The sequence below is a fragment of the Podarcis filfolensis genome (assembly GCF_964270895.1).
Source record: "Podarcis filfolensis genome assembly, chromosome: 6".
Classification (NCBI taxonomy): domain Eukaryota; kingdom Metazoa; phylum Chordata; class Lepidosauria; order Squamata; family Lacertidae; genus Podarcis; species Podarcis filfolensis.
The window spans coordinates 42445023-42458424 of NC_139609.1; the positions used below are offsets into that span (position 1 = coordinate 42445023).

Here is a 13402-nt window from a genome sequence, read left to right on the forward strand (position 1 = left end):
TTATCAGAAGTTGTATTCTATATCTTTTAAATAATTAGGTGATTTCTTTTTGGTTTGAAAATGATCGGAATGATGTCCTTCAATCCTTTCCAGACTTTTGATTCAGTAATCTAGGACAACTTTTAAGTCAATGATGGTAGTACATCTGTCTCACCACTGTGCATATATATGTCACAGTGCTAGATTCTGCATTAATCCTCCCTACTTTTTCTGGCACTTCCTTATTTTTCTGCTGGGTGAAGAAATGGTGGGAAAAGAGGACAGCAAATAGGCTTTGTTTTCTGAGTTAAGAAGTAGAATTTCTGTTGCACAGGGGTTGTTTTGTAGTTGGAATGTCAGGTTTTCTGGTATGGGTCTGCTACAATCCCTTTTTATAACAGCCAGTAACTAGAACAACTAACTGTGGCTTCTTTTCAACAGAAAAATGACGAAAATGGGAACTGCTCTGGAGAAGGTATCGAGTTTCCTACAACAAATCTTTATGAACTGGAGAGCAGAGTATTAACAGATCATTGGTCCATTCCATATAAGCGGGAAGAATCTCTTGGCAAGTGTTTAATTGCATCCACTTATCTTGCAAGGCTGGGTAAGTTGCAACCTTTTTTTTAAAGTAGCATTATAGAAATGTTGACTTTTATATTAATAATGATGACTTGACAGTAAAAACTTGTCTACTCAAATAGCTTTTGGCTTCACCTTTTTCCACGTTGCATGTTGGTAACAGGTGTTTAATTAACAAAATCTTTTCTTGTTGGAAGTAGTATGACTCTCTTGGCTTCGGTAGAGTGCTGTACATTTTTAAGTTGATGCTTTCACCTTTTAATCGAATGTTTCAGAATCACTTTTGAATTATAGGTGATCTTTAGAACATGTGAAGACAGGCACAACTATATCCCTTCTTAAATATTATTTTGTTTGGTGGTTAACAAACTATTGAATAGGCTGGTATGCTCAAATATTGGGGTGAAAATGAAATTTTATTTTCTAAACTTGCTTAAACATATTGCCAAGAGCAGGGCTCTTCAGGCAATTATAGAAAATGAGCTGCTAATTTAAAAAGGCTAGTAGTAATGCTTTTTGATATGGAAATGCTTGTAGTATAATTGCAGTATAATTACATGGCGGAAACACTAGTCTGCAACATTTCAGTGGAACTTTTGCACACTTGGAAGAGTGTATGCATGTGATGCTAAAGGTCATTATTTGGTGTTAGTTAAGTTGTGGTGGGGGTGTGGAAAGAGATTGGTCTTTTCTCATTATGAAAAAAATCACAACAACTTCTGAAAACCAGTTTCTCAAACTGTGGAATACCCAGCAATTAAAAAAGGTAAAGGACCCCTGACAGTTAAGTCCAGTCGTGAACGACCCTGGGGTTGTGGCACTCATCTCGCTTTACTGGCCAAGGGAGCCGACGTTTGTCCACAGACAGTTTTTCTGGGTCATCTGGCCAGCATGACTAAACCACTTCTGGTGAAACCAGAGCAGCACATGGAAACGCCGTTTACCTTCCCGCCCGAACGGTACCTATTTATCTACTTGCACTTTGATGTGCTTTCGAACTGCTAGGTTGGCAGGAGCTGGGACCGAGCAACGGGAGCTCACCCCGTCGCGGGGATTCGAACCGCCAGCTTTCTAATCGGCAAGTCCTAGGCTCAGTGGTTTAGACCACAGCGCCACTTGCGTCCCTTAACCTCTTCTTGAAGGGAACCGTGTCCAGCGATTATTTCCTAGTTATTTCTGCTTGGCACAAAGAAAGGGAACTTGGAAAGGTATTTGCAAAGGGAGGCACAAAAATGGTTCCAGTGGCATCACTGATAACTGTGCCTTAGATCTGTATGTGCGTGCACACCTTTTTCAGGAATCTAAATCCTTACTAGGGCCTTTATTTTATTGGAGCTTCCAAACTCGTAGAGCCCCTGCCTCATAACTTAAGTCTCCAATGAACTCTTGGGAATCTCTTTGCTTAGCTGATGTGGAGGGTCTAATTGACTACACTTCTGGGGTGGTATGCAACAAATTAGATTGCACAACAGAACTTCTCTGCCTGTGTGCCCCTTAAATGTGTTCTGAGGATAGCCTGAACCCTCTGGATCAGATTTGGGGAGATAGCATGGGGAGACAAGTTCCCTTGAAAAGAAGAAATCTTTGTGTCAGGAGAACTTATTATTTGGATTTCACCCCTGAGCTTTTGATGATGCTAAAAGTTAAGGGGGGGGGGTGAGGAAGCAGCATGTCATCTCTACATAAGGGAAGGGGCAAAAGTTATGGGTAGAGTATGTGCTTTGCATGCAAAAGACCCCAAAATCAATATCTGGCATCTTTCAGGTAGGCTGAGGAAAGACTCCTGTAACCCTGTAGAACCACTGCCAGACAATGTAGACATTACTGAGCTTAGAATGTCGGTGCATGTGGTCAGACACAGGCAACAAATGCTGAGAAAACTTGTTTTATTGGTGACAGAGGATAACCTAGCTTTTTGGCTTTTTGTGTGTGTGGTGCACAGTCGGGGGTGATTCAGCTGTATAGAATGAGCCAATGACTGTATAAGCTATCTCCCCACACTAAACTGAACATGTTTGTAGACTGCCTGCAAGCACTTAAGGGTGAATGGAAGGCTCGCTCAGATTCCTTTTATTGCATCACAGGAGTGTAAAGGTGTTGAGCCTTCTTTGTAGAAGTGGAAGTGAAGAGGGAGAGAATAAAGTGAACCTTGTATGATGAGAAATGCATGTTATCCAGCCTTACAGAGTGTGCCAAGAGCAGTGGGGCCCTGCTGAGGTTCAGACCTATATAGGACTGGAGTTGTGTGCCCTAGATTTTCCCCTTCCCACTGATCACATACATTCTTAATGAAATGTGCCTTAGTTAAGGGATAAGGGAAATTAACTGTTCGTGTACTCAGAGGCACTTTCCTTTATTATTAAATCAGAGCAAATGCAAATTGTTGGGATAAAAAAAAATCATCTGAAATGGGGTCTCAGAAAGAGGAATACATTGAGGAGGGTACAAGTGGACAGGTTAAGAATTACTGTCTTACAGATATGGGAGCAGTCAGCTGTCTGCATTGAATTACAGCAGGGCCCCTAGCTTTCCTGGGCCCATGGGCATATTTGGCATTTTCAAAAGGTGTTGTGAAGAACACCACAAAATTGCTGCTGTGGAGCGGGCAGGGCAGAGAAGGCTGCAGGTCATAACACGACTGCTGTGAGTGTCATGCCTAGTCACAATTTTTGGAAAGTATGTCTCTCCCCCCCAACCCCACCCTGCGACTTACTTACATTGTATGTCTCCTGGGAAGGAGGTAGGCAGGCCTGGAGGAAGAAAAAACAAGTAAAGGCTCACAAACCCCAGAGTCAAATGCAGACACCGGTGGCCAGGAAAGTATGGGAAATAAACAAACAAAAAAATGTAGATGACCAGAGAGGAAAAGGTTGGGAAGGGGAGAGTGATAAATACAGACTGCTTCAGAGAGGAAAGAAGTTGAAACAAGAATTTAAAAATAAAAATACAGAACCGCCACCCCCCGAGAGAAGGACAAAACCTACACACAGTGTTCTGTTCCTTCCCTTCTCTCCCTTGCTAGGTCCCTCTTTTCTTAGCTCCCTCTTACTTCTTTTTTACAAAACACTTTTTCTCCTGGTCACTCTGTGTTCTCCTTGGATAGTGATTTCAGGCTAGAAAACAAAAGAGTTTGAAGAGGAAGTGGGAATGGCACTCCTCCCACTTCCCCTCTCAGCTTTCTTTTCCAAGCAGAAATCACTCTCTGCTTACTTCTGAAGGGGCAGGGAGTGAAGTCATAGCATGGTATGGGGTATGGGGAGTACAGAGGCTTTCACTGACGTTGAGAGAGGCTTTCACAGGTGCTATTGCACACAAAAACCACATTGAGGACGCTGGCATTACACCCAAAGCCTTATAAATAAATACATTCTATGCATGCCTGCACATATTGGCTCTTCTGATTTTACATGCTGTGGAAAATCACCAAATCACAGGATATGCATTGGGCCTCCATTTGAAAGGAAGTTCTTATAGATGCTGGTTGAATGTGTAATCTTTTGTTTACAGTGCAGATGTGTACCTCGGTCTAGTGCAGCCCTGTAAATATAAGCAGTCTGCATTTGCACCCTTCAGGTTTACAGCATGTGCTTTGTGCAATGATGCTTACTCAGGATGATAAGTGATGCTGCAAGACCTATGCTTCAGGGAACTATTTAAGTTGTCTGTGCATAATCAGTATCATCGTGAAATTATAGCTAAATTGCAGCTGTTCAGCGCAAAGCATTGCCTGCTTACTTCTGCCGCAGATGGTGTGTGGCACATCTGATGTGCTCAGAAATGTCTGTATCCTTTCCCAAGGGTTTGACAGTAAACACCATTAAAGAAACAAAATAGTTCCTAGGTTGGGGATTGAGTCTTCTGCTCTTGAGTATGATCTCTCCCCCTTCCCCGTTTTTCATCTTGATGCTTCAGATGAAGTGAAGAGCATTTATGTCACTGATAACTGCATACACTCCAGCTGGAAGCATCTGCATCCACAGAGAAAACAGAGCAATGCTTAGCTTTTATTACCATTGCTGTAATGTTCTAGTGTGCCAGCCAGCAAACTCTGCCTGGGATCCATAGAGCTGTTCTGTCTCATGTGAACTACCCTCATAGAATTTCTGACTCCAGTGCCATGTCATAAACTACTTTTGAAAGTCCCACAGTTGAATAAGAAAATATCTAAAGTCTCCTTTGTTCATAGTATTCTGGATCCTGGCCTTTCTGAGCAATACCTTGCCCCTTTTAAGCACAAAAATATGGAGCTTTAGAAAGCATTGTCGCTTCTGTGTTGACTTTTAGAAATCTGCACTGTTTTATTTCATTCATTTCTCCTTATTAAAACTATAACTTCTTTGAGTTTCTTCATTATTAAAATAATTGGTATGCAGTAGTGGTGTTTGTGTGAACCAACAAAAATCTTGTTTGGGTAGCCCTGTGAGCTTCAGTCCGTAGCTTGCAAAACTTTGCAGGATCCTAACCTCCTTTTTTCCTCTGTTAAATAAGGGCTTTCGGATTCTGATGAAAACTGCAGGAGGTTTATGGACAGATGTATGCCTGAAGCATTTAAAAAGGTAGGTGTAAGAGAAAATTACAGTGGATTCTATCTAGTGCTGTAGATAGGAGAGTAGGCGGTATATAACTCATAAAGTGGCAGCTTGCTACATTCTGATACTGTAGCAAATAAGGAGGAAGAGGGCAAGTTACAATAATGGACATAGTTGACAAATACTATTGTGCTATTCCACTTCAAATTTGCAGATTTGAGAGCTGCATTTGATTTTTCTTTTGCATGTTGCAGCAATTTTGTGGTGTTCTACAAAATAGGTCATTTTTTATTGGGACAGCAAATGGGGACAGGAGAACGGGGCTATTGAGAAAAGTTTGTAGGAATAAGGACAGGACTTTGTTTGGGGGTTTTTAAAGTGGATTAGTGAGGTTATGCCAAGTGAAGATGTTCTCCTAGCCACCTCTGGTCTTGGAATGTATTGAAGATATTGTGTTCTCTAAATATTCTATGCCTAAAAATGGAATCTTCTTAAAACTGGGATGGGGAGCTAAGGTAGATGCCGGCTATTCTTTCCAGGTTTAAAATCTGCCTTCAGAAGTTGTTTGTTGCTAAATAGATAGCTCCAAAAGCATTTCAAGGCTAGCAAAAAGGTACTCTTTTCCCCCCTTGTAGATCCATGTCAGCATTTTAACACATACTGTGCTCCTTTGCAGCTGTTGACATCGAGCGCTGTTCATAAATGGGGTACCGAAATCCATGAGGGAATCTACAACATGTTGATGCTACTAGTAGATCTGGCTGCAGAGAGGATAAAGCAAGATCCTATCCCTGTTGGTCTCCTCGCTGTACTCACAATGGTATTGCAGTTACTTGATCTCAAGGCTATTCAGCATGAAAATCTTACAACTGAATATCTGTTCATCCTAAACACATGACTTATTAAAATGTAAAATCTAGAAAAGACATTTCCTGGTTATATTTGCATACTCGATACATTCCGCCAAATCATGATTAAGGAAGCTTTTAACTATGACTTAGTGTGATGTTTGAATTGACAAGACATACTGAATTGACATCACCCATTGAATCAGAATAAGAAACCTAGTTTGAATTGGTTTTTTGAACCATGGCTTGTACTATTCTGGTTTGCCATGTCTGAACTTACAAACCAAAGTTATGGCTGTTGTGTCATTTTCCAAGAACTGCTCCAAACCTTGGCTTTCCTGTATATTTGGAAATTCAAACCACTTAGGTTCTAAACTATAGAGAGTGTAATTAATTACTTAGCAAGATGTGTGTTCATACTTTGCTTTGACACTTGGTATTCCACTGTCTGCAATGACTTTATACTTGTCAATTTACTGTTTTTAAGAAATGTGAAGAGGGAGTGACCATATCTCAGTGGTAGAGCACATAGGCTGCAATCTCAAGATCCGAGGTTCAATTTCTGGCATCTTCAGTTCGAAGGATCCGGTGGTAGGCAATGGGAAAGATCTCCCTCTGTCTGGGACCCTGAAGAGCTGGTGCTTGTCAGAATAGACCATACTAGAGTGGATGAGCAAACATTCTAACCTGGTATAGGACTGCTTTTTGAGGTTTCACTCACAATATTTCACTTTTCATTTTAAAAGCCAAAGTTAAGCATCCGTGTTAATATATACATGAACAAAATCCGAAGCAATGCATTTCGCCAGTCTAGGCTCCAATAGCCACCCAGTGGCTATTGTTTTTGAGATACTAAAACCATGTCTTCTATTTCTTTACTCTGAAGTTCTGTTCCTGCTTCTGCAAAAGTGTATGTTCTTCTTGATGTTCAAACACTTTTCTTTCCTAGGAAGGAAAACCTGATGAAAAGCCACTTGATCCAAATGTGTTTTACATTGGGAAATCCTATATGTCTGCTTTCTTGTCAAACCTTTCACTGTAGGCTCTTAATCCTGATAATGAGTACCATTTCAAGAACCGAATGAAAGTATGCCAAAGGAACTGGGCAGAAGTATTTGGAGAGGGCAATATGTATGCTGTCTCACCCATATCTACTTTCCAGAAGGTAAATGTGTACACTTCAGGTCTCTTACTAGAAGTCAGACAGATTTTAAGTTGTGTTTTAATGCAGTATGTGTGTCACTTGAAATAAACATTGCCATTCCCTCCCCACCCCCTTTCCCATATCTAACAATTTATCAGTCTGTCTCATTGACAGTAGCCTTTGGTGTGCTATTATTTCTGCTACTTTGACTATAATAAGGGTTTAATTACCACTCCAACCACAGTGCTCTCTTCTAGATCTTAGTGGTGACCACACTGCTGTGGCTGTGGTTTAGACTCTTGTATGGGTGTGATAATTTCCAGTCCTTTTAGATCTGAATAGTGGCTAAGGAAGTGATATAGCTCCCTTTTATTTATTTATTTATTTATTTATATATATATAAAAATATTTTTTATATATATATATATATATATATATATATATATATATATATATATAAATAAAATATATATATATAAAAATAATTCGGTCATGAGACTTTTTAGACACTTTTGCAGCATTGAGCTTATTGGTGCCAAAATATTGCTTCTAATTTCATTCCTTTAAAAAAAAACAAAAAACCCTTCTACTCCATTATGGGTTATAAATATAACTGATTCTGTGTCACCAACTCCATATCCTAATCTTGCCATAGAATCATAGACTCATAGACCATAATACATTATAATAGGTTAGGCAATGTTTGGGAAGTGGATAGTGCTAAGAATCTCATCCAGAAATGTTATGTGCCTTATCTGAGCAGTTGTTGGCAGGCAGTGCATGTGTTGTATTTGCAGTGACCAGTCATGCATGAAGTAATCTAGAGCTCTAAATGAAACACACAATTAAAACACCATTGTTTTACAAAGTATCCTTGTGGGGGAAATGCTACTAATTTGTTAACATCTCTGTTGGCTAGGAACCACATGGATGGCTAGTGGACTTAGTGAATAGGGTAAGTAAATGATAAAGCATTATTTATTCTGAACCATCTGCACATATAGGGCACTATAAAGACTCTCATTAAACAAAAATAAAACCAGTTCCTGGGGTGGGGGATGAAAAGAGGATGAGAAGAATGACTGTGAAGCAATACAGTTAAAAAGATTTAAGCTGAGATTAAGTTGGAAATAAGAGTGAAAGTGTTGGTCAAAAGACATACGGGGGAAATAAGATACATTTGAGGAAGGATCTGAAGTGGAAGAGTTAGCACCATGTCTATATTCAGGGAGATCACAAAAGAGAATCAATGGGTTGTAATTTAAAGCAAGAGGACTTCCGTCAGTGAAGGATGTTAGCACTGGAAGAATGAGGATCATATATAGGCATGTATTTTTAAATGATACCCAGTGGATGAATTTATAGTGGTACTGAAGGGAATGGGAAGTACCGTATTTTTCGCCCTATAGGACGCACCGTCCCATAAGGCGCACCTAGTTTTTTGGGGGGGAAATAAAGGGAAAAAAATTATTTTCCCCCCCCAGGCGCGGGGCTGCGGCGGGGGAGGCCCGAGCTTCCCCCGACCCCAGCCCCCAAACAGGCAGCTCTCTGCAAGCCGTGGGAGCCCAGCGCTGGCTCCCGCTGCTAGCTGAGAGGTCCGCGAAGCCTGGGCGCGCTGATCTAAGCGCACGCAGGCTTCGGGGTGCAGGCAACTCTCCGCAAGCAGCGAGAGCGCTCCCGCTGCTTGCGGAGAGGTCCGCGAAGCCTGGAGAGCGAGAGGGGTCGTTGCGCACCGACCCCTCTTGCTCTCCAGGCTTCAGCGAAAGCCTGCATTCGCCCCATAGGACGCACACACATTTCCCCTTCATTTTTGGAGGGGGAAAAGTGCATCCTATAGGGCGAAAAATACGGTATTTGAAGGGAAATGAAGAGCGGATATCACTTGTACAATGGGAGAGGTGAATGTTTTTGTCAGCAGGATGAGTATTTTTAGCACCAAATATGAGGGAGAGGCTAGAGTTCTGTGGAGAGGCTTCCAAGGCTCATTTTGTATGTGTGTGCACACATGTGCATGTATGCAGCATTATTCTTGCAAAATGTTCATGTGTCAGTTTTCATCATTTAACTGGAGCTGTAATAGAGTAAGAAGAAATGTATGATGCATATGGAAAAATAGTTTTACCTCTTAAAGGGATTTGTTGTCAATTTACCTGTGAAATGCCATTGAACTGAGTGTTCTAGGTGAACTTCAGAAAAATATGAGTCTTTGACAGAGAGAACTGCACTAGTAGTTTTCCTATCCTCCTATGAGAATTGTTGTACCTTTACCTCCATCACTGAAGTAGTAAAATCCTTAGACTCCGCATACCTTACTGATACACTTTCCTGTGGTGGACAACTGAAGGAAATGCTCATCTATTCATGCCTGTTTCTGAGACCTATCACACTACTTTTATTTATATAGTTCATGTCTTTGACGGTGTTGTTTGTATACTTATTTAGTTTGCAGAATTAGGTGGATTTTCTGCAATTCAGTCTAAGCTTCATTCAGAAGATATTGAACTTGGGGTAAGTTAAAATCCAGATCATTTCCCTTTGTTTTATGAATCTTTCACAGTAGATGGCTCTTGTTCAATACTTATGAATTTTCTGCTGTTGTGGAACTGAAGTAATATTTTAGTCTCAAGATGTGCTGGGTGAAGCAAACACAACTTCTAAAACTGTAGTGTGAATTCGTGTGCTTCATTGCATTACCTTTAGGCTGTATTTGCTGCTGCTGTCGTCAAGCAAAACTATACTAGCCATGTTCATCTGTCTGTTTTATCAAATACCATTCTCTTGTCTTAGTCTCATATGCTAGGGACCAGTTTGGTCCCTTCTTGTGGTATTTGCCTCGGGTCTGTTCTGTGTATGTTCTTAAATGCTTTCTCTTTCTTCTAGGCAGTGTCTTCTTTAGTTCAGCCTTTGGGGGTTTGTGCAGAGTATCTCAATTCTTCGGTAGTACAGGTAACTTTCTCTTTAAAATTATGTACAATTAGTAACTTGCTCTGAGCTTTTTTTTAAAAAAGTGAAACAAGTGTGGTTCATTGCCCTATGCCTTATGTTTGTTTTTCAGGTAATGAATCTGCAAAATACTTGTTTTGAAACTCATAATATTATAATAATATAATAACACCAAATGATGCTCACATTAACATTGATGCTATTATTGTTAAAAACAACAGTCAGTTTGGGATAACTCTAGATAATCTGCGAGATACCTTTATAGGACAGATTGGAGGTGGGCGGACTGTGAGATCCAATTTGTACACTTAGAATTAAATAATTCTGAACCCTGGAATTTGTTTTTAGTGACAGAACTGAGTTTGCAGTCCTTCCACATAAAAATCCACTCCTCCAGCAGTTGAATGGGGGGGGGGGTCATTTTGCTGCCATTATTAAACAATTGGGAGTTGGAAATCCTTGTTCTACTTTAACCCACCCAGAGATCAATCAGTAGGTCCCAATCTAACATTTGCCCACCCCAATATAGATTTGTATTTATTTTTACATTGGGAAGTATCTAACAGTCACATGTGAAGGTTGTTTGTACAACTGATCTTTCTCCTCCCTACAGACACTTAAAAAGCCTTTCTGGAGGACTTCATTGAACAACGTGGGCTGTTTACCTGTAAGGGGGGTGTTGTCTGAAATTGGGCACAAAAACCTTGCTTCCTTTGCTCATTTTAGGGAGAGTTGCCTATGACACAGCCCATAGGAAAGCCCTCCAGAGATGTTGTTCAGGGGTCTACAGGGGCGGGGGTGAAAAGATTGGTTGAGTGAGCAGTTTCCACTCAGGCAAGCAGTGGATACAGCACTTTATAATTAATTAATTTGTTTGCTTCCTTACTTCACATATACTCACATCAAATTGGCTTACATCTATTTTAATTGTACCTAGTGTCAAATAATGGAACACTAGCATAAGGCTTATGTTCTGAGCATGAGTGGAATATACTTTTGCTCGGGGGAGAGTGGTTGCAATTTTTGTTTTCTGCACCACATTAAATCCCACTTGGGGAAACTTCCCTGATCTTCCGAAGGTGCAGGAATAAAAGTTTTCCATTTCAAGAAAGCCCTTGGAGCGGAGAGATACATTTCTTTTTAACGTACAGAATGCCTATTTCTTCTTTTACAGCCCATGCTGGATCCAGTAATTCATAATATGATTAAATATGTACAGAATGTTGAAGAGAAGGACCTGAAAGACAAGGTAAAACCTGATTTTTCAGATATGACCTACAACTTGAACTGCAATTTGAAAGTGTAAAACTGACATTCCGTTAGCTAATGCTGCTGCTCCCATGCTTAAAAGCACGTGTGTACTTAACTAATGCTTGGTGAAACACTTGTAATGACACTTGACAAATAATCAGCATTAGAAGATTTAGCCATTAATGCTGTCAGCTGCAGTGTTCTTAGTACACACTTTCCTTTATAAAGTAATTTGTTCTATATTTATGATTTATTTAGAACATGTTTACCCAGCTCTTCAGCTGGGTTACTTACATGCAGTCAGTTAATACAGGAAAGTGCCTGCCTACAGACTTACAGTCTAAAACGCATGATGCACAAGAAAGAAGGGCTTGGGAAGGAAGAGGAAACTCAGGATACCCATTAAAAAAACAAATAAATAGTAATTTCTATAATGACAGCATGGAATAGAATTGTTCAGGGACAGGAAGAGCCCGATAAAGCAAGTCTTTTAGTGGAGCTGGTGGAGTGGCCCTGCTAGAATGGTTGCTTCCGTGTAGCAGTCTACATCAGGCATAGGCAAACTCGGCCCTCCAGATGTTTTGGGCTACAAGTCCCATCCTCCCTGACCACTGGTCCTGTTAGTTAGGGATGATCGGAGTTGTAGTCCGAAAACATCTGGAGGGCCAAGTTTGCCTATGCCTGGTCTACATCCACAATAGTTGCAAATCAGCACTCTTTGTTATAGGAGGTTCAAATCTTGTATAGCTATTGCTTTTTCAAAGCTTGTTTTATAGACAAACAAAACTAAAAAAAGCTTAATAACTTTTGCCAGAAAAATGCTCAACAACTTTTGTGTCCGGATTTTCACCTTTTGAAATATGGCAGCCCTACCCGTAGTTTTAAAGGCTGCCTGAACTTAGGTGGTATCTTCCTTGCCACTTGAATTCAATTTGAAATCTCTAAAAAGCTCTCATAATGCTTATGTTTCACAGAGGCTGGTCAGTATCCCTGAACTCTTGTCTGCCATCAAGCTCCTTTGCATGCGATTCCAACCTGACTTGGTAACAGTAGTAGATGACCTGCGCTTAGATATACTGTTGCGTATGCTGAAATCGCCACACTTCAGTGCAAAAATGAACTCTCTCAAAGAAGTAAGTTTGCTATACTAAAATCTTCAACTGATTAGATTGACATTCACAATCGGGTATTTTCAACTTTCGCAGATCTAGGACACACTTTTATCCCAAACACTCACTTGGCGACCATTTTATTGATCTTTTACCATATATGTGAATGGTGGTGGTGCTCCTCTTGCGAGCCACCATGGATCAGGCTGCAGCCCATGAAAGGGTCCTGATCCAGTAGTTAAAGGCTAGTTCTCTAGCTCATATTAACCGTAGCAACTTAATGATAACCATTGCTGATTTGGATCATAAAGCTTTCAAAGAGAAAATTCAGAGGCATAGGAGGAATCAAAAGATTCTTAGATTCTATCCATGGCTATAAATCCATTTGAAGTTCACTTATGGAATAAGTGGCAAATATATGGTGTTAGTGTGCATTTAAAAGGCCTAATAAACTTTTCATGAGGCCATTGAAATATTAATGATTTTACAGAGCTGGGCACTGCTCAGTGCAGTAATGAAAAATAGGATATAGTTTTGCTTATTCCCTGGATCTTCAAGTATTTAGTGTTTCAGGCCTTGCAAACCTTCACAGTGAAGACACATATTTACAGCCTTCCCAAGAACCACCCATACATACAGCAACTAACTTTCAAGTTTATTTATTTTATTTCCTACACACTTTGGCTATTGATATATCTAGTTGTTACAAATCCTCTGAGTGACACTGTGTTAATTTTTAGGTAACAAAACTTATTGAAGACAGCACTGTATCCAAATCAGTAAAGAACGCAATAGATACAGATCGGTTATTAAACTGGCTAGTAGAAAACTCTGTTCTTTCAATTGCATTGGAAGGTAAGTTTTTAATATCCTGCTGCATTTCTGAACAGAAAGAAAGTTGATATTGTGGTTGCAGTCGGAAGGTGTGCTAAACTATGTTTGGTGTTAATGAAAGTGAGCCTTGTACTTGCATGCTGCCTCACTCCTCTTCCTCCAGGTTGGCTGCAAGGAAATGAT

The 13402-nt window shown here is 40.3% G+C and overlaps 1 protein-coding gene across 2 annotated transcripts in view; it reads left to right on the forward strand.

Moving 5' to 3' along the window:
- USP24 (ubiquitin specific peptidase 24) overlaps window positions 1-13402 on the forward strand; it is a 77242-nt gene that overhangs the window by 12462 nt on the left and 51378 nt on the right. For both annotated transcript variants that reach the window (XM_083619349.1, XM_083619350.1), the window contains exons 2-11: window positions 421-586; window positions 5050-5117; window positions 5767-5910; window positions 6981-7103; window positions 8002-8037; window positions 9525-9590; window positions 9963-10028; window positions 11200-11274; window positions 12251-12409; window positions 13126-13240. In XM_083619349.1, coding sequence (XP_083475475.1) covers window positions 421-586; window positions 5050-5117; window positions 5767-5910; window positions 6981-7103; window positions 8002-8037; window positions 9525-9590; window positions 9963-10028; window positions 11200-11274; window positions 12251-12409; window positions 13126-13240 — 1018 coding nt within the window. The remainder of the gene's footprint in view (window positions 1-420; window positions 587-5049; window positions 5118-5766; window positions 5911-6980; window positions 7104-8001; window positions 8038-9524; window positions 9591-9962; window positions 10029-11199; window positions 11275-12250; window positions 12410-13125; window positions 13241-13402) is intronic.